Source organism: Chiloscyllium punctatum, chromosome 7, assembly GCF_047496795.1.
Source record: "Chiloscyllium punctatum isolate Juve2018m chromosome 7, sChiPun1.3, whole genome shotgun sequence".
Taxonomy (NCBI): domain Eukaryota; kingdom Metazoa; phylum Chordata; class Chondrichthyes; order Orectolobiformes; family Hemiscylliidae; genus Chiloscyllium; species Chiloscyllium punctatum.
Window position 1 is genome coordinate 37,088,529 of NC_092745.1, and position 25,362 is coordinate 37,113,890.

Genomic DNA, 25,362 nt, shown 5'->3' on the forward strand with positions numbered 1-25,362 from the left:
TCGCTGGACCATCTCCAATTCAAGGATACCTTTTCATCTTGGTGGGAGAGAAGGAGTGACATGCATCCATTACATCCCGAAGCCCCATTTCTCGACAGTCAATTCCTCCAGGATTCTGCATAAATATTTCTGACTCTCAGTTAGACTTGGAGAAGATCTAGGTAAAAACAATGACTGCAGATGCTAGAAACCAGATTCTGGATTAGTGGTGCTAGAAGAGCACAGCAGTTCAGGCAGCATTCAAGGAGCTTCGAAATCGACGTTTCGGGCAAAAGCCCTTCATCAGGAATAAAGACATCTAGCTTACTTGATTGGATAGTTATATAAGAAACATTACACACATTAAAACTACACCTAACTCCTGGGCAATTATACAACTGACCCTTCCAATTTCTCTGCTGTCTCCCTGATCCTCAGAATTCTTTGACCCTGACCCTCGCCAGCCCCCACCAACCCCTCCCCTTGATCGTCAGATAACCCCTTGACCTTACAGCTCCTCCAATTCTCTGAAATTTTAACGCTTATCTCTTGATTTGCCTAACTCATACCCACGTGACCCTCCAAACACCCTGACCTCCTGATTTAAACACTGACTAACCATGGCCTTACCAACCCAACCATCCAATTCCCCTCCCAATCCCTATCACCCACCTCAAAAATTCCAAACTAGCTCCTGACTCAACCTTTGCCATACTATTTGCCAATACCCACTTAAACACCGACATATTCATACATTCACTCACATCTGGGACATTTAAACTGAGCAGAATGTGACAGCTAGTGTCATAAGGGGGAAGGCAGTTGCAGTGTAGCTTCATCATGAATTCTCTCTGCAACTCCCTCTGAAGATTTTTGCACCGACTGAACTTGGAAGAATCCCCCCTCAGATATTGATCGAAGAAAATAAGGAGAAAGTCAAGCAGGTAATTTTTCATGTGGTCAGCATTGGAAAAGGGATTTGTAATGCTGATTGGAATATTTTTTCATCACAAGTAACTTACAATGAGATAGTAGTTGTCTTTGCCTCATTGTCTTTTCTCAACCATTGATGCTTGCTACACGACATGACAGATGGACACACATCCATACTATGAGTAGTTTCCCTAGCATCAACAACAGCAAGCTACATGTACATAGCACGATAAATTGTCTAAACTTTACAGGAGCATTACAAAGCAAGATTTGATACAGATTCTCTTAAGATCATATCAAGTCAGATGGCCAAATGTTTGGTCAAAGGCAAAAAATTGAGGTATAAAGGCTTCGGAAAAGAATTTCAGAGCTCCAGCCTTTGGCAGCAGCAGGCAACAGTCACTAATGCTGGAATAATTCAAATTAGCGATGCTCAAGAGGCCAAAACTAAATCAATGCAGACCTGAGGATAACTTGTGAGACAGAAGAAGAGTAGACTTCAACACTGAGATAAAAAGCTATTTTTAAAGTAAGCATGAGAAGGTGCAAACCTAGACTCTGCCTAACAGGGAACCAATATAGGTCAGCAAGCACAGGAATGATAGGTGCACACAGTGCTGGGAGGGACGAAGGACACGAATAGGGTTTACTGAATGTATAATATGGAAGGCTGGACATCAGTGTACTCAACCATAGTCCAGGCTTTGCAAACTGCTGTGCAACACTGATGAGAGCCCAGAAAAATCTCAGCATAGAACTAGCAAAATAAGATCCCTTTTGCAGGTTGCCCATAATTTTAAAAACTGGTATAGGATATACATATCATCTTTAGGCATGTAAAAATCCACCACCAAACCAACAATTGTCAGCACATTGGATTAATTACAGAACCTGCACTTAAATTTAATTAGGTATGCCAGTCTCCACCATATCGTTAATTATAACTCAGCATTGTATAATGCTATCATTATTTTAACATTTGGCACGTTTTAGTTTTTATAAACATGCCACCTCACCTCGTAGAAAGTTGCAGCAATATTTGTAAATGTCTTGCCATCAGAGGGGGGGCCACCACAGTAAAAGGCACACAAACTCTTCCGTGCTTGTTGAGTTTTTTGCTTCAAATCAGGGAATAGTTTTGCAGGAAATGTCATCAAATTTCAGCTTTCATTGCATCTATTCTAAAATAAGCCCCTATTCAAATGAAAAGAGCCACTGTTTGCTAAACTGCATTACTGGCTTTTATTTCATATTACATACACAGAGATTCATCAATACAATCATCCCAAACCATTTTTGCAGAGCTTATTTTTTTGGTGAGGTGCAATCCTTGACAGAAGTCAAGTGTGCCTAGCATTAGAATAATGATAGCATTATACTTTGCTGAATTATAAATAACTATATGGTAGAGACAAACATAACTAATTAACTCATAAGTGCTAGTTCTGTAATTTATCCAATGCTCTGAAGATTATTGGTTTGGGTTGGTTGAGGAATGAGGTGTATATCCTATGCCTGTTTTTAAAAGTAGAACAGCCTGCATTAAAAAACACATTCTTAACTCTCCCTTCCTGGTTTCTAACAGGTTGTGCAGTTTTTGTACTGGCAACACAGTTTCAGCTGAGATAGTAATGCGTGACAAGCTATTTAAAAAATTGTTTTGTGCAACTTTGAATGATGTGGAGTGTATTTCTTGAAAGGATGAGATTTCAATAGTTTTCAAATGGACATTTGATATGACCTTGAAAAGGAAAAGATTGACAGAGCTACAACTAGACTGCTCTTTCCAAGAACTGGCACAGGCATGATGGCTATGTGATTCTATGAAGTTATTCAACTGTTAGTAGTAAACTGACACACCCGGGCATGGGTCATCTCAGGAGGGCCATAACTAAGTAGTTCTAGCTGGGGCTGCTGAGACCAAGCATGGCAACTCTCAATGACTTTGACCAACAAAAGATCAAAAGTAGTCTTCCCTTTTTCTCTCTTATTCCTCTGTAAATCCAGACCCTCTTTTCAACTTGTCTTCAGATTTTTTGCAGAATACTGAAAATTCCTGATATACTACTGATTATACTGTGCTGTGGTAATATCCCAACATTTTCAATCGAGACTTTTACATTCAATATTCAAGATTTTCTTCAGTATTTGCAAACACAAACATAGGTATAATGTAGTTATTTTAGCTTAGACTCTACTCAAAAATTGTGTTCCCATCTATCAATCACCATTGCAATTTTACATTATATATAGAGTTCAAATAATGATGTTCAATGACAAAGGCTTACTATCAATCTGACACTACAATTCCACTCCCCAGCAGTCGCTCAACAATGCAAAAAAATCTCCTAATAGCTTATAATGAAGAATCTTTACAGAAGTAGGCCCGAATACAGCTACTGCACATTAAAAGGCGAACTAAGCTATTCAAGCTTTTTATACAATTTCAAACCCAAATGTCTTGGAATGTAATACGAATTGTGTTTATTTTTCAATTCAACACTGCTTTTATCCTTTCATCCCTCCAAAATCAATTTACTGTGTCTAATATCTTAAATTTAATGAATCTCCTCCCATTCACAAAACATCACCACTAGATGTTAGTCATAATAATGTACAGCATAGAAACAGACCCTTCAGTCCAACTCGTCCATGACGACCAGAAATCCTAAATTAATCTAGTTCCATTTGCCAACACTTGGCCCATATCCCCCTAAATCCTTCCCATTCACGTACCCATCCACATGTCCTTTAAATGTTGTAATTGTACCAGCTTCCACCACTTCTTTTCGCAGCTTATTTCATATACGTACCATCCTCTGCATGAAAACGTTGCCCCTCATGTCCCTTTTATATTTTTCCCCTCTCACCCTAATCCTATGCCCTCTAGTTCTGGATTCCCCCAACCCAGAGGAAAGACCTATCCCTGCCTCATGATTTAATAAGCCTCTATAAGGTCACCCCTCAGCCTCTGACACTTCAGGGAAAACAGCCTCTGCCCATTCTGCCTCTCCCTATAGCTCAAACTCCCCAACCCGGCAATATCCTTGTAAATCTTTTCGGAATCCTTTCAAGTTTTCAACATTCTTCCAATAGCAGGGAAGCTAGAATTGCACATAGTATTCTAAAAGTGGCCTAATCAATGTCCTGCATAGCTGCACCATGACCTCCCAACACCTATACTCAATATTCTGACCAATAAAGGAGAGCATACCAAATGTCTTCTTCACTACCCTATCTACCTAAGACTCCACTTTCAAGGAACGATGAACCTGCACTCCAAGGTCACGGTTCAGCAACATTCGCTATCTGCAGTTCTTAGCATTTCCAGAGGTCTTGAGTGTTACTAGGGTTGGAGGACCATGTAGATCTCCATCTCCAACACTTCATCTTCTCTCCCCGCCCCCCCAATCAGACCACGAAACTCCCTCCCTTTACCTTCACCACTAAAGACCACTCCCCAACACCAATCCCCTATCTCCTCACTCACTCACTGTTCCTATCACTCTGCATCACCGATTAATCCATCCTTGGCTAACTGCCCTCAAGCCCTTTCCCATCTGTCTCACCTCCAATCTTTTCAGTCCCCATCTACTCCCCATCTCTCTCCATTCCTTACCTCTTTCCATTCACCCTCAAAACACCTCCCTTGTCACCTACCAACCCCTTCCCCCCCACACCCCTTCACGCTTCAGTTTCTCCCTCTCTCTCTCCCTCCTTCGCCCACCAGCTTCTCCCTCGAGTCTCTCTCTCACTTGCCCTCCGGCCTCCCTCTCCATCTGACCCCCCTCTCGCCCTCCCACTCCTCCCCCCTCCCGTCCCCACTCTCTCCCTCCGACTCCTCCCCCTCCCGCCTCCCTCTCTCCCTCCCACTCCTCCCCCCTCCCGTCCCCCCTCTCTCCCTCCGACTCCTCCCCCCTGCCGTACCCCCTCTCTCCCTCCGACTCCTCCCACCTCCCGTCCCCCCTCTCTCCCTCCGACTCCTCCCCCCTCCCGTCCCCCCTCTCTCCCTCCCACTCCTCCCCCTTTTGTCCCCCCTCTCTCCCTCCCACTCCTCCCCCCTCTCTCCCTCCCACTCCTCCCCCTCCCGTCCCCCTCTCTCCCTCCCACTCCTCCCCCCTCCCGTCCCCCTCTCTCCCTCCCACTCCTCCCCCCTCCCGTCCCCCTCTCTCCCTCCCACTCCTCCCCCCTCCCGTCCCCCTCTCTCCCTCCCACTCCTCCCCCCTCCCGTCCCCCTCTCTCCCTCCCACTCCTCCCCCCTCCCGTCCCCCTCTCTCCCTCCCACTCCTCCCCCCTCCCGTCCCCCTCTCTCCCTCCCACTCCTCCCCCCTCCCGTCCCCCTCTCTCCCTCCCACTCCTCCCCCCTCCCGTCCCCCCTCTCTCCCTCCCACTCCTCCCCCCTCCCGTCCCCCTCTCTCCCTCCCACTCCTCCCCCTCCCACTCCTCCCCCCATCCAGTTCCCCTCTCTCCCTCCCACTCCTCCCCCCATCCCGTTCCCCTCTCTCCCTCCCACTCCTCCCCCCATCCCGTTCCCCTCTCTCCCTCCCACTCCTCCCCCCCTCCCGTCCCCCTCTCTCCCTCCCACTCCTCCCCCGTCCCGTCCCCCTCTCTCCCTCCCACTACTCCCCCCTCCCGTCCCCCTCTCTCCCTCCCACTCTTCCCCCCTCCCGTCCCCCTCTCTCCCTCCCACTCCTCCCCCCCGCCCGTCCCCCCCTCTCCCTCCCACTCCTCCCCCCATCCCGTGTCCCCCTCTCTCCCTCCCACTCCTCCCCCCATCCCGTCCCCCTCTCTCCCTCCCACTCCTCCCCCCCACCCGTCCCCCTCTCTCCCTCCCACTCCTCCCCCCTTCCGTCTGTCTCTCTCTCACCCCGCCCACCCTCCAGTCTCTCTCCCTCCTTCACTCTCTCCCTCCTTCACTCTCCAGTCTCTCTCTCTCGCTCCCCCTCCTTCACCCTCCAGTCTCGCTCTCTCTCTCGCTCCCCCTCCTTCACCCTCCAGTCACTCCCTCCTTCAGCCTCCAGTCACTCCCTCTCTCTCCCTCCTTCACCCTCCAGTCTCTCTCTCCCCCTCCTTCACCCTCCAGTCTCGCTCTCCCCCTCCCCCTCCTTCACCCTCCAGTCTCGCTCTCTCTCTCTCTCTCTCTCTCCCCCTCCTTCACCCTCCAGTCTCGCTCTCCCCCTCTCCCTCCTTCACCCTCCATGCACTCCCTGCTTCACCCTCCAGTCGCTCCCTCGCTCCGTTTCACCCTCCAGTCTCTCTCTCTCTCTCCCCCTCCTTCACCCTCCAGTCTCACTCTCTCCCCCCCTCCTTCACCCTCCAGTCGCTCTCTCTCTCCCCCCCCCCCCCCTTCACCCTCCAGTCTGTCTCTCTCTCTCTCCTCTCCCCCTCTTCACCCTCCAGTCTCGCTCTCCCCCTCTCCCTCCTTCACCCTCCAGTCTCGCTCTCTCTCCCCCCCTCCTTCACCCTCCAGTCTCTCTCTCTCTCTCTCTCCCTCCTTCACCCTCCAGTCTCGCTCTCTCTCTCTCTCTCTCTCTCTCTCTCTCCCCCTCCTTCACCCTCCAGTCTCGCTCTCCCCCCTCTCCTCCTTCACCCTCCAGTCTCGCTCTCCCCCTCTCCCTCCTTCACCCTCCAGTCTCGCTCTCTCTCTCCCCCTCCTTCACCCTCCAGTCTCTCTCTCCCCCTCTCCCTCCTTCACTCTCCAGTCTCGCTCTCTCTCCCCCTCCTTCACCCTCCAGTCTCGCTCTCCCCCTCTCCCTCCTTCACCCCTCCAGTCTGTCTCTCTCTCTCTCCCCCTCCTTCACCCCTCCAGTCTCGCTCTCCCCCTCTCCCTCCTTCACCCTCCAGTCTCGCTCTCTCTCTTCCCCCTCCTTCACCCTCCAGTCTCTCTCTCCCCCTCTCCCTCCTTCACTCTCCAGTCTCTCTCTCTCTCTCCCCCTCCTTCACCCTCCAGTCTCTCTCTCCCCCTCTCCCTCCTTCACCGTCCAGTCTCTCTCTCCCCCTCTCCCTCCTTCACCGTCCAGTCTCTCTCTCCCCCTCTCCCTCCTTCACCGTCCAGTCTCTCTCTCCCCCTCTCCCTCCTTCACCGTCCAGTCTCTCTCTCTCTATCTCCCCCTCTCCCTCCTTCACTCCCTCTCTCCCCCTCTCCCTCCTTCACTCTCCAGTCTCTCTCTCCCCCTCTCCCTCCTTCACCCTCCAGTCTCTCTCTCTCTCTCTCTCCCCCTCTCCCTCCTTCACCTCCAGTCTCTCTCCCACCTTCACCCTCCAGTCGCTCCCTCTCTCCCCCTCCTTCACCCTCCAGTCTCTCTCTCCCCCTCTCCCTCCTTCACCCTCCAGTCTCTCTCTCTCCTCCTTCACCCTCCAGTCTCGCTCTCCCCCTCTCCCTCCTTCACCCTCTCAGTCTCGCTCTCCCCCTCACCCTCCTTCGCCCTCCAGTCTCTCTCCCCCTCCCCTCCTTCACCCTCCAGTCTCTCTCTCCCTCCTTCACCCTCCAGTCTCGCTCTCCCCCTCTCCCTCCTTCACCCTCCAGTCTCTCTCTTCCCTCCTTCACCCTCCAGTCTCGCTCTCCCCATCTCCCTCCTTCACCCTCCAGTCTCTCTCTCCCCCTCTCCCTCCTTCACCCTCCAGTCTCTCTCTCCCCTCCCCCTCCTTCACCCTCCAGTCTCTCTCTCTCTCTCTCTCCCCCTCTCCCTCCTTCACCCTCCAGTCTCGCTCTCCCCTCTCCCTCCTTCACCCTCCAGTCTCGCTCTCCCCCTCTCCCTCCTTCACCCTCCCAGTCTCGCTCTCCCCCTCTCCCTCCTTCACCCTCCAGTCTCGCTCTCCCCCTCTCCCTCCTTCACCCTCCAGTCTCTCTCTCCCTCCTTCACCCTCCAGTCTCGCTCTCCCCCCTCTCCCTCCTTCAGCCTCCAGTCTCGCTCTCCCCCTCTCCCTCCTTCAGCCTCCAGTCTCTCGCTCCTTCCTTCAGCCTCCAGTGTTTCTCTCTCTCTCCCTCCTTCACAATCCAGTGTCTCTCTCTCTCTCTCCTTCCCACCTTCACCCCCCAGTGTTTCTATCTCCCTCTCTCCTTCACCCTCCAGTATGTGTGTGTCTCTCTCCCCCTCCAGTGTCTGTCTCTCTCCCTTCTTCACCCTCTAGTCTCTCTCTCGCTCTCTCTCTCTCCACCTCCTTCACCCTCTCGTGCTCTCTCTCTCTCTCTTCCCCCCCCATCCTTCACCCTCTAGTCTCTCTCTCTCTCTCTCTTCCCCCCCCATCCTTCACCCTCTAGTCTCTCTCTCTCTCTCTCTCTCTCTCTTCCCCCCCATCCTTCACCCTCCAGTCTCTCTCTCTCTCTCCCTCCTTCACCTCCAGTCTCTCCCTCTCTCTCCTTCACCCTCCAGTCCCTCTCTCCTTCCCTTCACCCTCCAGTCTCTCTCTCCCTCCTTCAGCCTCCAGTCTCTCCCTCTCTCTCCTTCACCCTCCAGTCCCTCTCTCCTTCCTTCACCCTCCAGTCTCTCTCTCCCTCCTTCAGCCTCCAGTCTCTCTCTCCTTCCTTCAGCCTCCAGTCCTCTCTCTCCTTCCTTCAGCCTCCAGTCTCTCTCTCCTTCCTTCAGCCTCCAGTCCCTCTCTCCTTCCTTCACCCTCCGTCTCTCTCTCCCTCCTTCAGCCTCCAGTCTCTCTCTCCTTCCTTCAGCCTCCAGTCCCTCTCTCCTTCCTTCAGCCTCCAGTCCCTCTCTCCTTCCTTCACCCTCCAGTCTCTCTCTCCCTCCTTCAGCCTCCAGTCTCTCTCTCCTCCTTCAGCCTCCAGTCTCTCTCTCCCTCCTTCAGCCTCCAGTCCCTCTCTCCTTCCTTCAGCCTCCAGTCTCTCTCTCCTTCCTTCAGCCTCCAGTCTCGATCGCTCGCTCTCTCTCTCTCTCTCTCTCTCTCTCTCTCTCCCACCTTCACCCTCCAGTCTCGCTCTCCCCTCTCCTCCTTCACCCTCCAGTCTCGCTCTCTCCTCTCCCCCTCCTTCACCCTCCAGTCTCTCTCTCCCCCTCTCCTCCTTCACTCTCCAGTCTCTCTCTCCCCCCTCTCCCTCCTTCACCCTCCAGTCTCTCTCTCTCTCTCCCCCTCTCCCTCCTTCACCCTCCAGTCTCTCTCTCCCCATCTCCCTCCTTCACCCTCCAGTCTCTCTCTCTCTCTCCCCCTCCTTCACCCTCCAGTCTCTCTCTCCCCCTCTCCCTCCTTCACTCTCCAGTCTCTCTCTCCCCCTCTCCCTCCTTCACCCTCCAGACTCTCTCTCTCTCTCTCTCTCCCCCTCCCCTCTCCTCCTTCACTCCCTCTCTCCCCCCTCTCCCTCCTTCACTCTCCAGTCTCTCTCTCCCCCCTCTCCCTCCTTCACCCTCCAGTCTCTCTCTCTCTTTCCCCCTCTCCCTCCTTCACCCTCCAGTCTCTCTCTCTCTTTCCCCCTCTCCCTCCTTCACCCTCCAGTCTCTGTCTCCCCCTCTCCCTCCTTCACTCTCCAGTCTCTCCCGCCCCCTCTCCCCTCCTTCACCCTCCAGTCTCTCTCTCTCTCTCTCTCTCCCCCCCTCTCCCTCCTTCACTCTCCAGTCTCTCTCTCCCCATCTCCCTCCTTCACCCTCAGTCTCTCTCTCCCCATCTCCCTCCTTCACCCTCCAGTCTCTCTCTCCCCCTCTCCCTCCTTCACCCTCCAGTCTCTCTCTCCCCCTCTCCCTCCTTCACCCTCCAGTCTCCTCTCCCCCTCTCCCTCCTTCACCCTCCAGTCTCTCTCTCCCCCCTCTCCCTCCTTCACCCTCCAGTCTCTCTCTCCCCCCTCTCCCTCCTTCACCCTCCAGTCTCTCTCTCCCCCTCTCCCTCCTTCACCCTCCAGTCTCTCTCTCCCCCTCTCCCTCCTTCACCCTCCAGTCTCTCTCTCCCCCCTCTCCCTCCTTCACCCTCCAGTCTCTCTCTCCCCCTCTCCCTCCTTCACCCTACCAGTCTCTCTCTCCCCCTCTCCCTCCTTCACCCTCCAGTCTCTCTCTCCCCCTCTCCCTCCTTCACCCTCCAGTCTCTCTCTCCCCCTCTCCCTCCTTCACCCTCCAGTCTCTCTCTCTCTCTCTCCCCCTCTCCCTCCTTCACTCTCCCTCTCTCCCCCTCTCCCTCCTTCACTCTCCAGTCTCTCTCTCCCCCTCTCCCTCCTTCACCCTCCAGTCTCTCTCCCACCTTCACCCTCCAGTCGCTCCCTCTCTCTCCCTCCTTCACCCTCCAGTCTCTCTCCCACCTTCACCCTCCAGTCGCTCCCTCTCTCTCCCTCCTTCACCCTCCAGTCTCTTTCCCCCTCCTTCACCCTCCAGTCTCGCTCTCCCCCTCTCCCTCCTTCACCCTCCAGTCTCTCTCTCCGCCTTTCCCTCCTTCACCCTCCAGTCTCGCTCTCCCCCTCTCCCTCCTTCACCCTCCAGTCTCGCTCTCCCCCTCTCCCTCCTTCACCCTCCAGTCTCGCTCTCCCCCCTCTCCCTCCTTCACCCTCCAGTCTCGCTCTCCCCCTCTCCCTCCTTCACCCTCCAGTCTCGCTCTCCCCCTCCCCTCCTTCACCCTCCAGTCTCGCTCTCCCCCTCTCCCTCCTTCACCCTCCAGTCTCGCTCTCCCCCTCTCCCTCCTTCACCCTCCAGTCTCTCTCTCCCCCCTCTCTCTCCTTCACCCCTCCTGTCCCCTCTCTCCTTCCTTCACCCTCCAGTCTCTCTCTCCCCCTCCTTCACCCTCCAGTCTCTCTCCCCCTCCTTCCCCCTCCAGTCTCTCTCTCCCCCTCTCCTCCTTCCCCCTCCAGTCTCTCTCTCCCCCTCTCCCTCCTTCCCCCTCCAGTCTCTCTCTCCCCCCTCTCCCTCCTTCACCCTCCAGTCTCTCTCTCCCCCTCTCCCTCCTTCACCCTCCAGTCTCTCTCTCCCCCTCCCCCTCCTTTCACCCTCCAGTCTCTCTCTCCCCCTCCTTCACCCTCCAGTCGCTCCCTCTCCCCCTCCTTCACCTTCCAGTCGCTCCCTCTCTCCCCCTCCTTCACCCTCCAGTCTGTCTCTCTCTCCCCCTCTCTCTCCTTCACCCTCCAGTCTCTCTCTCTCTCTCTCCCTCCTTCTTCACCCTCTAGTCTCTCTCTCTCTCCCTCCACCTCCTTCACCCTCTCGTGTCTCTCTCCTCTCTCTCTCTCTTCCCCCCCATCCTTCACCCTCCAGTCTCTCTCTCTCTCCCTCCTTCACCCTCCAGTCCCCTCTCTCCTTCCTTCACCCTCCAGTCTCTCTCTCCTCCTTCAGCCTCCAGTCCCTCTCTCCTTCCTTCAGCCTCCAGTCCCTCTCTCCTTCCTTCAGCCTCCAGTCCCTCTCTCCTTCCTTCAGCCTCCAGTCCCTCTCTCCTTCCTTCAGCCTCCAGTCCCTCTCTCCTTCCTTCAGCCTCCAGTCCCTCTCTCCTTCCTTCAGCCTCCAGTCTCTCTCTCCTTCCTTCAGCTCCAGTCTCTCTCTCCTTCCTTCAGCCTCCAGTCTCTCTCTCCTTCCTTCAGCCTCCAGTCTCTCTCTCCTTCCTTCAGCCTCCAGTCTCTCTCTCCTTCCTTCAGCCTCCAGTCTCTCTCTCCTTCCTTCAGCCTCCAGTCTCTCTCTCCTTCCTTCAGCCTCCAGTCTCTCTCTCCTTCCTTCAGCCTCCAGTCTCTCTCTCCTTCCTTCAGCCTCCAGTCTCTCTCTCCTTCCTTCAGCCTCCAGTCTCTCTCTCCTTCCTTCAGCCTCCAGTCTCTCTCTCCTTCCTTCAGCCTCCAGTCTCTCTCTCCTTCCTTCAAGCCTCCAGTCTCTCTCTCCTTCCTTCAGCCTCCAGTCTCTCTCTCCTTCCTTCAGCCTCCAGTCTCTCTCTCCTTCCTTCAGCCTCCAGTCTCTCTCTCCTTCCTTCAGCCTCCAGTCTCTCTCTCCTTCCTTCAGCCTCCAGTCTCTCTCTCCCTCCTTCAGCCTCCAGTGTTTCTATCTCTCTCCCTCCTTCACAATCCAGTCTCTCTCTCTCTCTCTCTCCCTCCCTCCTTCACCCCCCAGTGTTTCTATCTCTCTCCCTCCTTCACCCTCCAGTGTCTCTCTCTCCTTCACCCTCCAGTGTGTGTATGTCTCTCTCTCCCTCCTTCACCCTCCAGTGTTTCTCTCTCTCCCCCTCCTTCACCCTCCAGTGTCTGTCTCTCTCCCTTCTTCACCCTCTAGTCTCTTCTCTCTCTCTCTCCCCCCACCCTCCCTTCACCCTCTCGTGTCTCTCTCTCTCTCTCCCCTCCTTCACCCTCCAGTCTCTCTCTCCCGCCCTCCTTCACCCTCCAGTCTCTCTCTCGCGCCCTCCTTCACCCTCCAGTCTCGCTCTCGCGCCCTCCTTCACCCTCCAGTCTCGCTCTCTCCCTCCTTCACCCTCCAGTCTCGCTCTCTCCCTCCTTCACCCTCCAGTCTCGCTCTCTCCCTCCTTCACCCTCCAGTCTCGCTCTCTCCCTCCTTCACCCTCCAGTCTCGCTCTCTCCCTCCTTCACCCTCCAGGCGCTCTCTCCCTCCTTCACCCTCCAGGCGCTCTCTCCCTCCTTCACCCTCCAGGCGCTCTCTCTCCCTCCTTCACCCTCCAGGCGCTCTCCCCCTCCCTCCTTCACCCTCCAGTCTCTCTCCCCCTCCCTCCTTCACCCTCCAGTCTCTCTCCCTCCCTCCTTCACCCTCCAGTCTCTCTCCCTCCCTCCTTCACCCTCCAGTCTCTCTCCCTCCCTCCTTCACCCTCCAGTCTCTCCCCCTCCCTCCTTCACCCTCCAGGCGCTCTCCCCCTCCTTCACCCTCCAGGCGCTCTCTCCCTCCCTCCTTCACCCTCCAGTCTCTCTCTCTCCCTCCTTCACCCTCCAGGCGCTCTCCCCCCTCCCTCCTTCACCCTCCAGGCGCTCTCCCCCTCCCTCCTTCACCCTCCAGGCGCTCTCCCCCTCCTTCACCCTCCAGGCGCTCTCTCTCCCTCCTTCACCCTCCAGGCGCTCTCTCGCCCTCCTTCACCCTCCAGGCGCTCTCCCGCCCTCCTTCACCCTCCAGTCTCTCTCTCGCGCCCTCCTTCACCCTCCAGTCTCTCTCTCGCCCTCCTTCACCCTCCAGTCTCTCTCCCCCTCCTTCACCCTCCAGGCGCTCTCCCCCTCCCTCCTTCACCCTCCAGTCTCTCTCGCCCTCCTTCACCCTCCAGTCTCTCTCGCCCTCCTTCACCCTCCAGTCTCTCTCTCCCTCCCTCCTTCACCCTCCAGTCTCTGTCTCTCTCTCTCGCCCTCCTTTACCCTCCAGTCTCTCCCTCCCTCCCTCACCCTCCAGTGTCTGTCTCTCGCCCTCCTTCACCCTCCAGTCTCTCTCGCCCTCCTTCACCCTCCAGTCTCTGTCTCTCTCTCCCTCCTTTACCCTCCAGTCTATCCCTCCCTCCCTCCTTCACCCTCCAGTCTCTCTCTCTCTCTCTCTCAGCCCACCTTCACCCTCCAGTGTCTGTCTCTCCCTCCCTCCTTCACCCTCCAGTCTCTCCCCCCCTCTTGCCCTCCTTCACCCTCCTGTCTCTCTCGCCCTCCTTCACCCTCCAGTGTCTGTCTCTCGCCCACCTTCACCCTCCAGTCTGTCTCTCTCCCTCCCTCCTTCACCCTCCAGTCTCTGTCTCTCCCTCCTTCACCCTCCAGTCTCTCTCTCTCTCTCTCTCTCTCTCCCCCTCCTTCACCCTCCAGTGTCAGTCTCTCTCTCCCCCTCCTTCGCCCGCCGGTCTGTCTGCCTCTCTCCCCCTCCTTCGCCCGCCGGTCTGTCTGTCTCTCTCCCCCTCCTTCACCCGCCAGTCTGTGTCTCTCCCTCCCTCCTTCGCCCTCCAGTCTCTCTCTCTCCGTCCCTCGCCCTCCAGTCTCTCTCTCTCTCTCTCTCTCTCTCTCTCTCGCCCTCCTTCACCCTCCAGTCTCTCCCCCCCTCTCGCCCTCCTTCACCCTCCAGTTTCTCCCCCCCTCCTTCACCCTCCTTCACCCTCCAGTTTCTCCCCCCCTCCTTCACCCTCCAGTCTCTCCCCCCCTCCTTCACCCTCCTTCACCCTCCAGTTTCTCCCCCCCTCCTTCACCCTCCAGTCTCTCCCCCCCCTCGCCCTCCTTCACCCTCCAGTTTCTCCCCCCCTCCTTCGCCCTCCAGTCTCTCTCTCTCCGTCCCTCGCCCTCCAGTCTCTCTCTCTCTCTCTCCCTCCTTCACCCTCCAGTCTCCCTCCCCCACCCTCCAGTTTCTCCCCCCCCTCCTTCACCCTCCAGTCTCTCTCTCCCTCCTTCACCCTCCAGTCTCTCTCTCCCTCCTTCACCCTCCAGTCTCTCTCTCCCTCCTTCACCCTCCAGTCTCTCTCTCCCTCCTTCACCCTCCAGTCTCTCTCTCCCTCCTTCACCCTCCAGTCTCTCTCTCTCTCGCCCTCCTTCACCCTCCAGTCTCTCTCTCTCTCGCCCTCCTTCACCCTCCAGTCTCCCTCCCCCTCTCGCCCTCCTTCACCCTCCAGTCTCCCTCCCCCTCTCGCCCTCCTTCACCCTCCAGTCTCCCTCCCCCTCTCGCCCTCCTTCACCCTCCAGTCTCCCTCCCCCTCTTGCCCTCCTTCACCCTCCAGTCTCCCTCCCCCTCTCGCCCTCCTTCACCCTCCAGTCTCTCTCTCTCTCTCTCTCGCCGTCCTTCACCCTCCAGTGTCAGTCTCTCTCTCCCCCTCCTTCGCCCGCCGGTCTGTCTGCCTCTCTCCCCCTCCTTCGCCCGCCGGTCTGTCTGTCTCTCTCCCCCTCCTTCGCCCTCCAGTCACACTCTCCCTCGCACTCCAGTCACACTCTCTCTCCCCCACCTTCACCCTCCAGTGTCTGTCTCTCTCTCTCCTTCACCCTCCTCTCTCTCGCTCCCTCCTTCACCCTCCAGTGTATCTCCCCCCCCACTCCTTCACCCTCCACTCTCTCTCGCCCTCCTTCACCCTCAGTGTCTGTCTCTCTCGTCCTCCTTCACCCTCCAGTGTCTCTCTCTCTCTCCCTCCGTCACCCTCCAGTGTCTCTCCCTCTCGCCCACCTTCACCCTCCAGTCTCTGCCTCTCTCTCGCCCTCCTTCACCCTCCAGTCTCTGTCTCCCTCTCGCCCTCCTTCACCCTCCGCTCTCCCCCTCCCTCCCCCTCCTTCACCCTCCGCTCTCCCCCTCCCTCCCCCTCCTTCACCCTCCGCTCTCCCCCTCCCTCCCCCTCCTTCACCCTCCGCTCTCCCCCTCCTTCACCCTCCTTCACCCTCCGCTCTCCCCCTCCTTCACCCTCCGCTCTCCCCCTCCCTCCCCCTCCTTCACCCTCCGCTCTCTCCCCCTCCTTCACCCTCCGCTCTCCCCCTCCTTCACCCTCCGCTCTCTCCCTCCCTCCCCCTCCTTCACCCTCCGCTCTCTCCCTCTCTCCCCCTCCTTCACCCTCCGCTCTCTCCCTCTCTCCCCCTCCTTCACCCTCCGCTCTCTCCCCCTCCTTCACCCTCCTTCACCCTCCGCTCTCTCCCCCTCCTTCACCCTCCTTCACCCTCCGCTCTCTCCCCCTCCTTCACCCTCCACTCTCTTCCCCCCCTCCTTCACCCTCCACTCTCTTCCCCCCCTCCTTCACCCTCCACTCTCTTCCCCCCCTCCTTCACCCTCCACTCTCTTCCCCCCCTCCTTCACCCTCCACTCTCTTCCCCCCCTCCTTCACCCTCCACTCTCTTCCCCCCCTCCTTCACCCTCCACTCTCTTCCCCCCCTCCTTCACCCTCCACTCTCTTCCCCCCCTCCTTCACCCTCCACTCTCTTCCCCCCTCCTTCACCCTCCACTCTCTTCCCCCCCTCCTTCACCCTCCACTCTCTTCCCCCCCTCCTTCACCCTCCACTCTCTCCCCCTCTCCTTCACCCTCCACTCTCTCTCCCCCTCTCCTTCACCCTCCACTCTCTCTCCCCCTCTCCTTCACCCTCCACTCTCTCTCCCCCTCTCCTTCACCCTCCACTCTCTCTCCCCCTCTCCTTCACCCTCCTCTCTCCCCCTCTCCTTCACCCTCCTCTCTCCCCCTCTCCTTCACCCTCCTCTCTCCCCCTCTCCTTCACCCTCCTCTCTCCCCCACCCTCCTCTCTCCCCCTCTCCTTCACCCTCCTCTCTCTCTCCCCCTCTCCCTCTCCCCCTCTCCTTCACCCTCCTCTCTCTCTCTCCCCCTCTCCTTCACCCTCCACTCTCTCTCCCCTCTCCTTCACCCTCCTCTCTCCCCCTCCCTCCCCCCCCTCCTTCACCCTCCACTCTCTCTCCCCTCTCCTTCACCCTCCACTCTCTCCCCCTCTCCTTCACCCTCCTCTCTCTCTCCCCCCTCTCCTTCACCCTCCTCTCTCCCCCTCTCCTTCACCCTCCTCTCTCCCCCTCTCCTTCACCCTCCACTCTCTCTCCCCCTCTCCTTCACCCTCCACTCTCTCTCCCCCTCTCCTTCACCCTCCTCTCTCTCTCCCCTCTCCTTCACCCTCCTCTCTCTCCCCCTCTCCTTCACCCTCCTCTCTCTCTCCCCTCTCCTTCACCCTCCTCTCTCTCTCCCCCCTCTCCTTCACCCTCCACTCTCTCCCCCTCTCCTTCACCCTCCACTCTCTCCCTCTCCTTCACCCTCCACTCTCTCTCCCCCTCTCCTTCACCCTCCTCTCTCCCCCTCTCCTTCACCCTCCACTCTCTCTCCCCCTCTCCTTCACCCTCCTCTCTCTCTCCCCCTCTCCTTCACCCTCCACTCTCTCCCCCTCTCCTTCACCCTCCTCTCTCTCCCCCTCTCCTTCACCCTCCACTCTCTCCCCCTCTCCTTCACCCTCCACTCTCTCCCTCTCCTTCACCCTCCACTCTCTCTCCCCCTCTCCTTCACCCTCCTCTCTCCCCCTCTCCTTCACCCTCCACTCTCTCTCCCCCTCTCCTTCACCCTCCTCTCTCCCCCTCTCCTTCACCCTCCTCTCTCTCTCCCCCTCTCCTTCACCCTCCTCTCTCTCTCCCCCTCTCCTTCACCCTCCTCTCTCCCCCTCTCCTTCACCCTCCTCTCTCTGTCCAGTCTGTCCCTCACTCATCCTGCAGTCTCTCCCTCATCCTCTTCTCTTCAGAGCTGTCCATTGTGCCGTTAACCCGTGCGGCTCCCCTGTCCGATGCTGCCGCAGCTCACCTCGTACTGGATGTACTGTTTGCGCCATTCCGGCGTGATGTGGGCTGAGAGATGTTCGGCGAATTTCATGATCGACGTTCGTGTCCCGAAAGATGGTCCTGCTTTTGCTTTCCTCCCTTGACAGACACACGAGCGCGGATTACGGATCCCAGCAGCGAGTCGGGGGCATCCACTGGTTCACCACCATTCCTGTCCGAGTCCGCAGTGTCTTCTCTGCCCCGCGCTGCTGGCTCGCTTCCTCCTCTCAGTCGGGGGACCAGGGATCGTCACTCACTGTCGATCATCCGCCATCTTACTGACAAGACTCCACAACAAGCGCGTCAGCCGGCCAGAGCGCGCCTCGCCCCCGCGCCACCGCGACCGCGCAGTGACGACACGCCGCAAGGTCCCCCCCCCGCGCCTCGGTACTTCGCCTGCGGCTCCCTCCGGCGACCCCTGCCGGCCGTTGCCCGCAACCCCACGCGAAAACCCCTTCTCTTCCAACGCCGGCCTCTGGCGCGCGGCGCCCCGCCCCTTTCTCAAACCCCCTCCATGCCTTCCTCCCTGCCCACCTCGGCCCCCTTCACTGCCACGCCCCCTGTCGTTAGCCCCGCCCCTTCCCGCTCCCGCCTCGGCGTGGTCCTATCTACCTGTGGAACGGTGAGCCGTTGATGTGTGTGCGCGCGCGCGCGAGCCGAATTAGTTTGTGTGTCTTTATTAATAGTCATTTTTATTACTTTTTTAAAATAAAACTGTTGGGGTTGATTACTCTGCACTGACGAGTTCCGAGCCCCATTTGCGTCCCATGTACCCCATCGGTTTCATGCTGTTAGAAACAAAAATCAGTAAAACTTAGACGAGACCACCAAAGCTGGAAACAAGACTATTTATTACGAACTTGCAAGTAAGGGCTTCAATTGCATAAGCAAATTATAACTTTGGTTAATGTACAGTTATACCCTTTGAGCTGAGTGAGGTCATCTCTCCAGACTCCTAATTACCCAATCTCTCTTACTATTTCGCCTCTACCCATCTATGCTCAACGCCCATTGCCCCTTTCTTTCCAAGTTGGCAATTTTCCCCTTGCACGTACTGTCATAAGGCTAAACTCTTATCTCGATGATCCCCTTTGTAACTTCTTTCATTATCCATAGGTGCATTCCATTCTTGTACATACACCTTAATAATTTATCTTTTTTTATGCTTCGCTTATATGTTTCAGTAATCTTAGCTTTTTGCTGAAACTGTTGTTTTAAACATTATGGTTAAAGGAATTACTTTCTTTAATACGTTAAAGTTAGTACTTAATTATCCATAATTATGCACTGAAAAGTAGAGATACTCTTCCCTAAATACCTGCACAGTTAATAGTTCTCTTGCTATACCCCTTTTCTGTATGCTTTTTCTAAATCTGCAAAAACAACACTTTTCCCCATTTCTAACAATTCCCCCATTTCTTTTCTTAACCATTTGTTGTTTTTGCAATCTTATTTTCTGCCCTCTTTTCACCCTATGGTGTCAAGGTTCACAATCTAATCATTCTGTCCTTCTAAGTTTGTCTTTTTTTTAAACTCTAGGAGTAATCTGTTACTCTCTCTTTCTTGCGCTTGTGCTATTGTCATGACCATTATTGGTTGTTGTCCTCCCAAAGACATTACCAGCTTAGTCATTATCCATTTTAACACATTAAACCCTATCAGTAAACCTACAATTATTAGCAGCACATAAATGCCTTAATTCACTAACCATTTTCCCAAACCAGTCAGTCCCCAGTTGCCCTATCCCCATCCTTCATCTTTTCGGAGTTCATCCCCAATTTCTCTTATATTGCTTATCTTTTTCTTTACTATTTCTGCCTTATCTTCCACAATGGAAGAGGTGTCTGGGATGAAGGTGCAACATTCTTTACCAATCAGAGCACAGGTTCCCCCTTTTAAGGTGAAAAGATAGTCTAAAGCCATTTGATTTTGTAAAGCTGTTAGTCTCGTGGCAATCATTTCAGTGGTTATGGCCGATATTTGGGGTTGAGTTTCCCCAATTGCGCCAGTGGTATCATTAATTAAATTTTCAAGGGCGGCCGCCAGTTTCTGTATTTCCACCCCTGCCCTTGTAGTGCTGTAGTTTGGGAGTAGTGTCCACAGTAGACGGTCTCCTTCAGAGACATCTCGGGTCTTACGTCTTATCCCCCTACCCCCCTTTCTCAGGTTGGGCTCATGCTTTTCTATTCGAAGGCGAGGGACTATATAAGCGAGGTAACAGCAGCCACTCCAACCTTTCTGGTCACACGAACATATTTTTCCCCAGGAATAAATGGATAGGCCTTCAGACCGCATACCCAATATGTTCCATTTAATATTCGGGGAATGGTCGTGTCAGTGGCTTGACTGGTGTGGATACAAGATGATTTTCCTAGTTGGAAAGTTGCAGCATTATTCTGATTACAGAAACAGGTGGTATTCACTGCTCCTTTCGGCGGGGAAATTCTAAGACTATCAATAGTGCCCTGATTTTTCGGGGCTGGCCTTGGGAACCATCACGCAAAATTATATTTGCTCCTTTCAGATCTCCACTTTGTATTATTTTAACCCACATCAAATTATTGTACATCATATACTTCTTTTTTACTGAGCAGTATTATTGAGGTGGGGATTCCAGATTCGCCATGGTGTGGGACTTCTGCACAGACCCAACAGTCGGCAAGTCCCTCTTGTTTAGCATAATTCTGGCACAGCGTAGTGAAGTGATTTTTCCCACTTCCTTGAATAGTTAGTACTACTAACATTACAATACTATACGAGTATCTACCCATCTCTGAACCCTGCCTACCGTCCTGTCTTAACCTTTTAGGTGTCAGGGAGGGGTGAGTCCACACAGCCCTTACAATCAATAACAATATATATACATCAGCAAACGTTAAAAGAGTCTTTTGTCTCAGTTCATTCTTTCTCAGCTTAACTTTCAGAGGGTTGTCTGGAGGAGGAACGTGCCACTCCGCCTTTGGGCATTCAAAGGACCTTTAACGCGAGTATGATGACTCCACCCTTTCTCAGCAGTCCGAATAGCTGTTTCACTAGTTAGGAGGGTTAGGAATGGTCTCTCTCAGCTCGGGTGCAGTTTGATATCTTTCCAGGTCTTGATCAGGACCCAATCACCCGGTTGTATTCGATGTACTGCAAACTTGAGTGGCGGTGTCTATACCAACAGGCTTTTATTCCTAAGAATAAAAAAAGGAGCCGAACGCCACAATATAGTTCTTTAAAAACTTATCATTGAACTCTGACCAGCTGTTCGGCAGTCTTTCAGCCTCGATAGTGCTTCCCTCTATCCCGTTCTACTCCAGTATATTCATTGTGCTTTTTACCCTCAATCATCCGGGAGGACCCGTCGATAAACAACCGAGCTCTCGCATGCTACGCTACGTCTCTTAAATTCATTCGCACCTTAGTCTGATATTCAGTAATATCAAGGCAGTCATGTTCTGGGTTGCCAGGGGCCACCCCCCTCTCTCTGCCACAGAAATGCAGCTGGTTCAAGCAACTGTCTGTGACTAACACAAGGTCATCCTGTTCTATTAAGATTGCCTTATATTTCAAGATCCTAGAGTCTGAGAGCCGTTGTCCTGCATTCCGATTTAACTCCAGAAACCTTGTGACCTTTGTTAGTTAATTTAACACCGCTAGGTCTAAAGTTTTAGGGATGATCGTGCTGCTCCTGTTTCCACTAAAAACACTGTTTCCTCTCCTTCAGATCCCACCTTTAAATTTATCAAGGGTTCCCGGTGGGTCTCAGGAGGAGGGAACCTCTGTCTCCCCTAATCTTCATCAAAGATTATCAATGATACCGCTTCTCTTTGTCATCCTAACCTTGGACATTGTCTTTTAAAATGTCCTGTTTTTCCACAGTAATAACATCCTGCCAGTTGCTTCCTTCCTCTACCAACTGCTCTCTGTCTCTCTTGTCCTGCTCTGTTCTCTGATTCTAACTTTCTCGTCATAATTTCCTCAACTGCTGCAACTATTATTTTAGCTTTTTGTGTTTGTTTCTTCATTTCCCTTTTTCACATACACTTTCTGTGCCTATATAACAGATATTCTATCTGCTTTTCACTCCAGCCTTCTAACTTTTGTAATTTCTTTTGTATGTCCGGGCCATGATTTAGTCGCAAATTGGACCTTTAAAAATCCCTGTGCTACCGAATCATTGGGATTCATTCCCAAATATTTTCTAGTGGCTTCTTTTAATCTCTGTAAAAAGGCTGACAGGGCTTCCTCCTTTTCCTGTCTTACTTCAAAGGCTTAAAAAATAATTCAGAGATTTAGGTGCTGCTTCTTTAATACCCAAAATGACCATTTCTCGAAAGTCCCTCATTTTTCCTCTATCGTGTTCATCCATACCCTTCCAACGTGGGTCCACATTGGGGAATTTTTGGCTGGTATCACTCCCTCACCCACTGGATGTCTCTTTTCCATTCTCTCAGAGCAGCTCTTCTAATCATGCCCCTTTCTTCTCCTGACCGTACCTAATGTGGGGTGCTGACTACTAAGGCTCCCCTAATAGTAAGTTTCCGACTCTCCTCTACCAATAAGGCTATTGCTACCACTGCCTGCACACACTCTGGCCAGTAATGTAGCTTTCCATTCTTTAATTAACAATGAATTAATGCAGTCATGTTTTAAATTAACCATGAATCAATATGACAGGTCACTGAGAATGTATGAAGGAATCCTGCCAATTAGTATTGATTCAGGCTAACACAATTGAATTATATAATATATATAATTAATAATTAATATTTAGCACCTTTTGTTGTTAATTCAGTCTCCAATTTGGTGGCAATAACTCATCATGAACGCAAAACTGATTCTTTGTGCCTCTCATCACAAAACTGTTGCCATTATCCGATTAACTTTTTTTTTGTTCCCACTCCCTTGGGCTTAAAATTTAAGGATGACCTTGCTGCCCCCATATCGACTAGGAAAACTACATCCTCTTTGTAAGGTCCCACCTTTAAATTTATCAAGGGTTCCTGGTGGGTACCCGGGGGCAGGAACTCCTGACACCCCTATTTTTCATCAAGGTTCATAAACGGCACTACCTTTACTTCCTTTTTCGGATCTAGACCCTCTTTCTTAAAGTGACCAGTCTTTCCACAGTAATAACATCCTGCCTGTGGGGATTTCCACTTTGATCCTTGTTCCTGTCTACCAGACCCCTTAACATCTCCTCCCCGATCCTTTCTCCTCACTTTATTTTCAACATGCTGCCTGCCACCATTCTGGTTTCCTTATCCTTTTAGTTTTGTCCTTTTCTTTATTAGGAGAAAGTGAGGACTGCAGATGCTGGAGATCAGAGCTGAAAATGTGTTGCTGGAAAAGCGCAGCAGGTCAGGCAGCATCCAAGGAGCAGGAGAATCGACGTTTCGGGCATGAACTCCTTGGATGCTGCCTGACCTGCTGCGCTTTTCCAGCAACACATTTTCAGCCCTTGTCTTTATTACCTCATCAACCGTGGCTTATCATTATTTTTGCCTTCTGTTTCTGCTTCTCATGTTACGTTGCCAGATCAATTGCTGAGCCGATTTAACCAACTGAACAGCTTTAGGGCAACCTCGTGGCCATTCCTCATATCCCAATGTTTTGTTTAGACCTCGATTCTTTTAAAGAAATATTGCAATATTTCTTGGTCCCTGCAATCTCAAATACAATTTATCAATTTATGCTTGCTTTTCTTTAAAGCCTGTTCCTAACTATACATTTTGGAATCTTACTTGTAATTATATATTTATATATTATAAATTCATTTATTCGGTGTTTTAATATTCAAAATGTAAAATGCACACAGTTCCCAACTCTGAAATCCGCCACAATCACCCGGTTCCAGTCCCCTGATTCAAATCCAAAACTAGTCCTCCCAAGTATTCCTGACCAGTCATTGCTCAGTTACAATGCTATAGGTCGTGAAATAACCAGAGCTGCCTTAAAAGGATTTGTCTATTCAAGTTAAAACTTCAACTGTCCTCCATAAATCGCTTTTATGTAAGGATAAAAGAGATTAGTTAGAAATTGATCGTAAGGCAGTCACTACCTGTAAAAAGAATATTTTATTTCATAGCCTTGCAAAATCCTTAACCTTAAAAGAAATCATGTTAAAATTTCCATAATAGAAATCAGATTCAAAACAGTCCTGGATCTCAAGCTCCAGGGAACATTCAATCACTAACAAACAAATGTGCATTCAGACTGAATCACAAAGGGTTAAACTTTCTGCTAGCTGTACGGCTCTTTTTTTTCTCTCTCTCACACACACACACACACACACACACACACACACACACACACACACACACACACACACACACACACACACACACAGACACCATGTCCCACAGACACTTTGAGTTTCCCACAACGACTCCTCTAGCGTTTGAATATTTTTCTGGACATCTGGCCATAAGTTAGTTACGAAGTGCACCCTCAGTAGCCCTTCAGCTACTAGCCTTTCTGACACAAAGCATAATCTGATTCCTCCTGACTGTAAGGCTGTTTTTCATTGACATTTTATCATTTGTTTTTTATGCTTTCCTCGCGTCTGAGGATTGTACTTCCAATCTCTTAATATTTTTCCTAAAGGACTGTCCATTGGGATGTGGTCCTCGGACATCCCTCTCATGTCCCCTTCGACACTTAAAACAACTATTCTTATTTCCCATTTTAATACTCAGCCGTCTCTTTATGTAATTTAATTAACCTTATTGAGGTCCGGTGTCAGCTTCTTCCACACCCACTTCAGGATCCTGACCTTCGTGTGGGGGGATTTCCCCTCTTAACAACCAGTCTAAGGCTGGCTGATCGAATCAGGTAGACACCTTACTCATCAGATTAATCTAGCCAATTAAACACTTTATTTTAAAAGTTGCCAATTTCCCGTACTTCTCGTTCTTCCCTGACCACCAAAGTTGTTCCGACCACCAAGGTAATACTTAAAGGTCCCTTTTCATACCTTGTTCTGTACACAAGAGTTACCTGGTCGAATGCGGTCAAATGGATTGACTGCAGTGGTCTACGAAGCAGCTCACCACCATCTAACTTCTCAATGTCAATTAGTGATGGATTATACATGCCAGCAATTCTCCTACAAATGCCATGAGAATCAAGTTTTTCTAAAACCCCAGAAAGCACTTTTCTGATCCTAAGGGCCTATGGTGCTGTAGACTAACAAGGAAATATTGGCCCAAGGACATCCCTCTTCACCTCACACACTCCCCCAAACTACTGTTTAAGACAGCTAAGGAACATATTTCTGTATTAGTGATTAAACATATATACTAGTAACTCACTTTTACAATGGTCAAATCAGGGCTGTGCTATTCACAAACTAAACTTGCATTTATTTAACATACTTCAAATCCCAAGGATAAGAGGTGTTGAGTTATTTGAAGTACATTTATTGTAATAGATGGAACATTTTCCACAGGAAACATAGAAAATGTGAAAGGACATGAACTTGGAGGCAACCTTTCAACATCGGCAGTGAATTGTTTACAAAGTATGGAGTAAAGTATTGGTTTGATTGGCTGAATATAACTCAGTGTTTTCCAAGGATATGTGTTACAATCACAGTTATTCACTACAAATATCAATGATTTGGATGAAAGAATATTAACTTATATATCAAAGTTTCCAGATACTTAAATTAGGAGGCACTAATGAATGCAAATGAAAAGAGAAATATACAAACAGACAAACATTGATTAGGTGAGTGGGCAAAACTGTGAAGTCATCCACTTTGGACTTGAGAAAGATTGATCAGGGTACATTCTAAATAGTGAGAAGCTAGTGATTGCAGATGGCTTGAGAGACTTAGGGGTCCAAATACAGAAAGCACTGAAAACTAGTGATGCAAAAGTACTTTATATGTTTATTTAAAAATCAATATTTTGAGGTGAATTTTTCAGGCAGAAAGTTAAGGGGATAATGTTTACACTGGTATTATCTCTCAGGGCCTTACTGTCCACAAAACACAGCAATCCTGTACATTTAATGTGATTCTCAAAACAAACCACAGCCCCTGACATTGATCTGGACCTTGGGGCAGGGGGAATGCACCGAATCAGCATTTTCAATGCCCAATTGGCAAAGCCTGATTCTCTCCTATTATCTCCCTAGGATAGTTGAGAGTGACATTGAGGACAAATGCTCCAGCCATTCACTTTTATTTTATTTTCAAATATTGAGGGAGCTACTTACTTAGTGATAATGTCACTGGACCAGTAAACTAGAGCCCCAATTTAATATTTTGGTGACATAGGTTTTAATTTCATCATGACAAATGGTGAAATTTGAATTAGTCATAGAGACATACAAC

At 52.1% G+C, this 25,362-nt stretch overlaps 2 protein-coding genes across 3 annotated transcripts in view; one reads left to right on the forward strand and one right to left on the reverse strand.

Moving 5' to 3' along the window:
- LOC140479588 (solute carrier family 53 member 1-like) overlaps nt 1–17,390 on the reverse strand; it is a 309,449-nt gene extending 292,059 nt beyond the window's left edge. Inside the window, exon 1 of the mRNA XM_072573401.1 lies at nt 17,020–17,390. Coding sequence (XP_072429502.1) covers nt 17,020–17,088 — 69 coding nt within the window. The 5' untranslated portion in view covers nt 17,089–17,390. The remainder of the gene's footprint in view (nt 1–17,019) is intronic.
- Nucleotides 17,391–17,607: 217 nt separating this feature from the next.
- Nucleotides 17,608–25,362, forward strand: part of LOC140479589 (interferon-inducible protein AIM2-like) — a 74,978-nt gene continuing 67,223 nt past the window's right edge. The window contains exon 1 of one of the 2 annotated variants that reach the window (XM_072573403.1): nt 17,608–17,658. The gene's annotated coding sequence lies outside the window, so the exon portion shown is untranslated. The remainder of the gene's footprint in view (nt 17,659–25,362) is intronic. The other variant, XM_072573402.1, reaches the window with a different exon arrangement.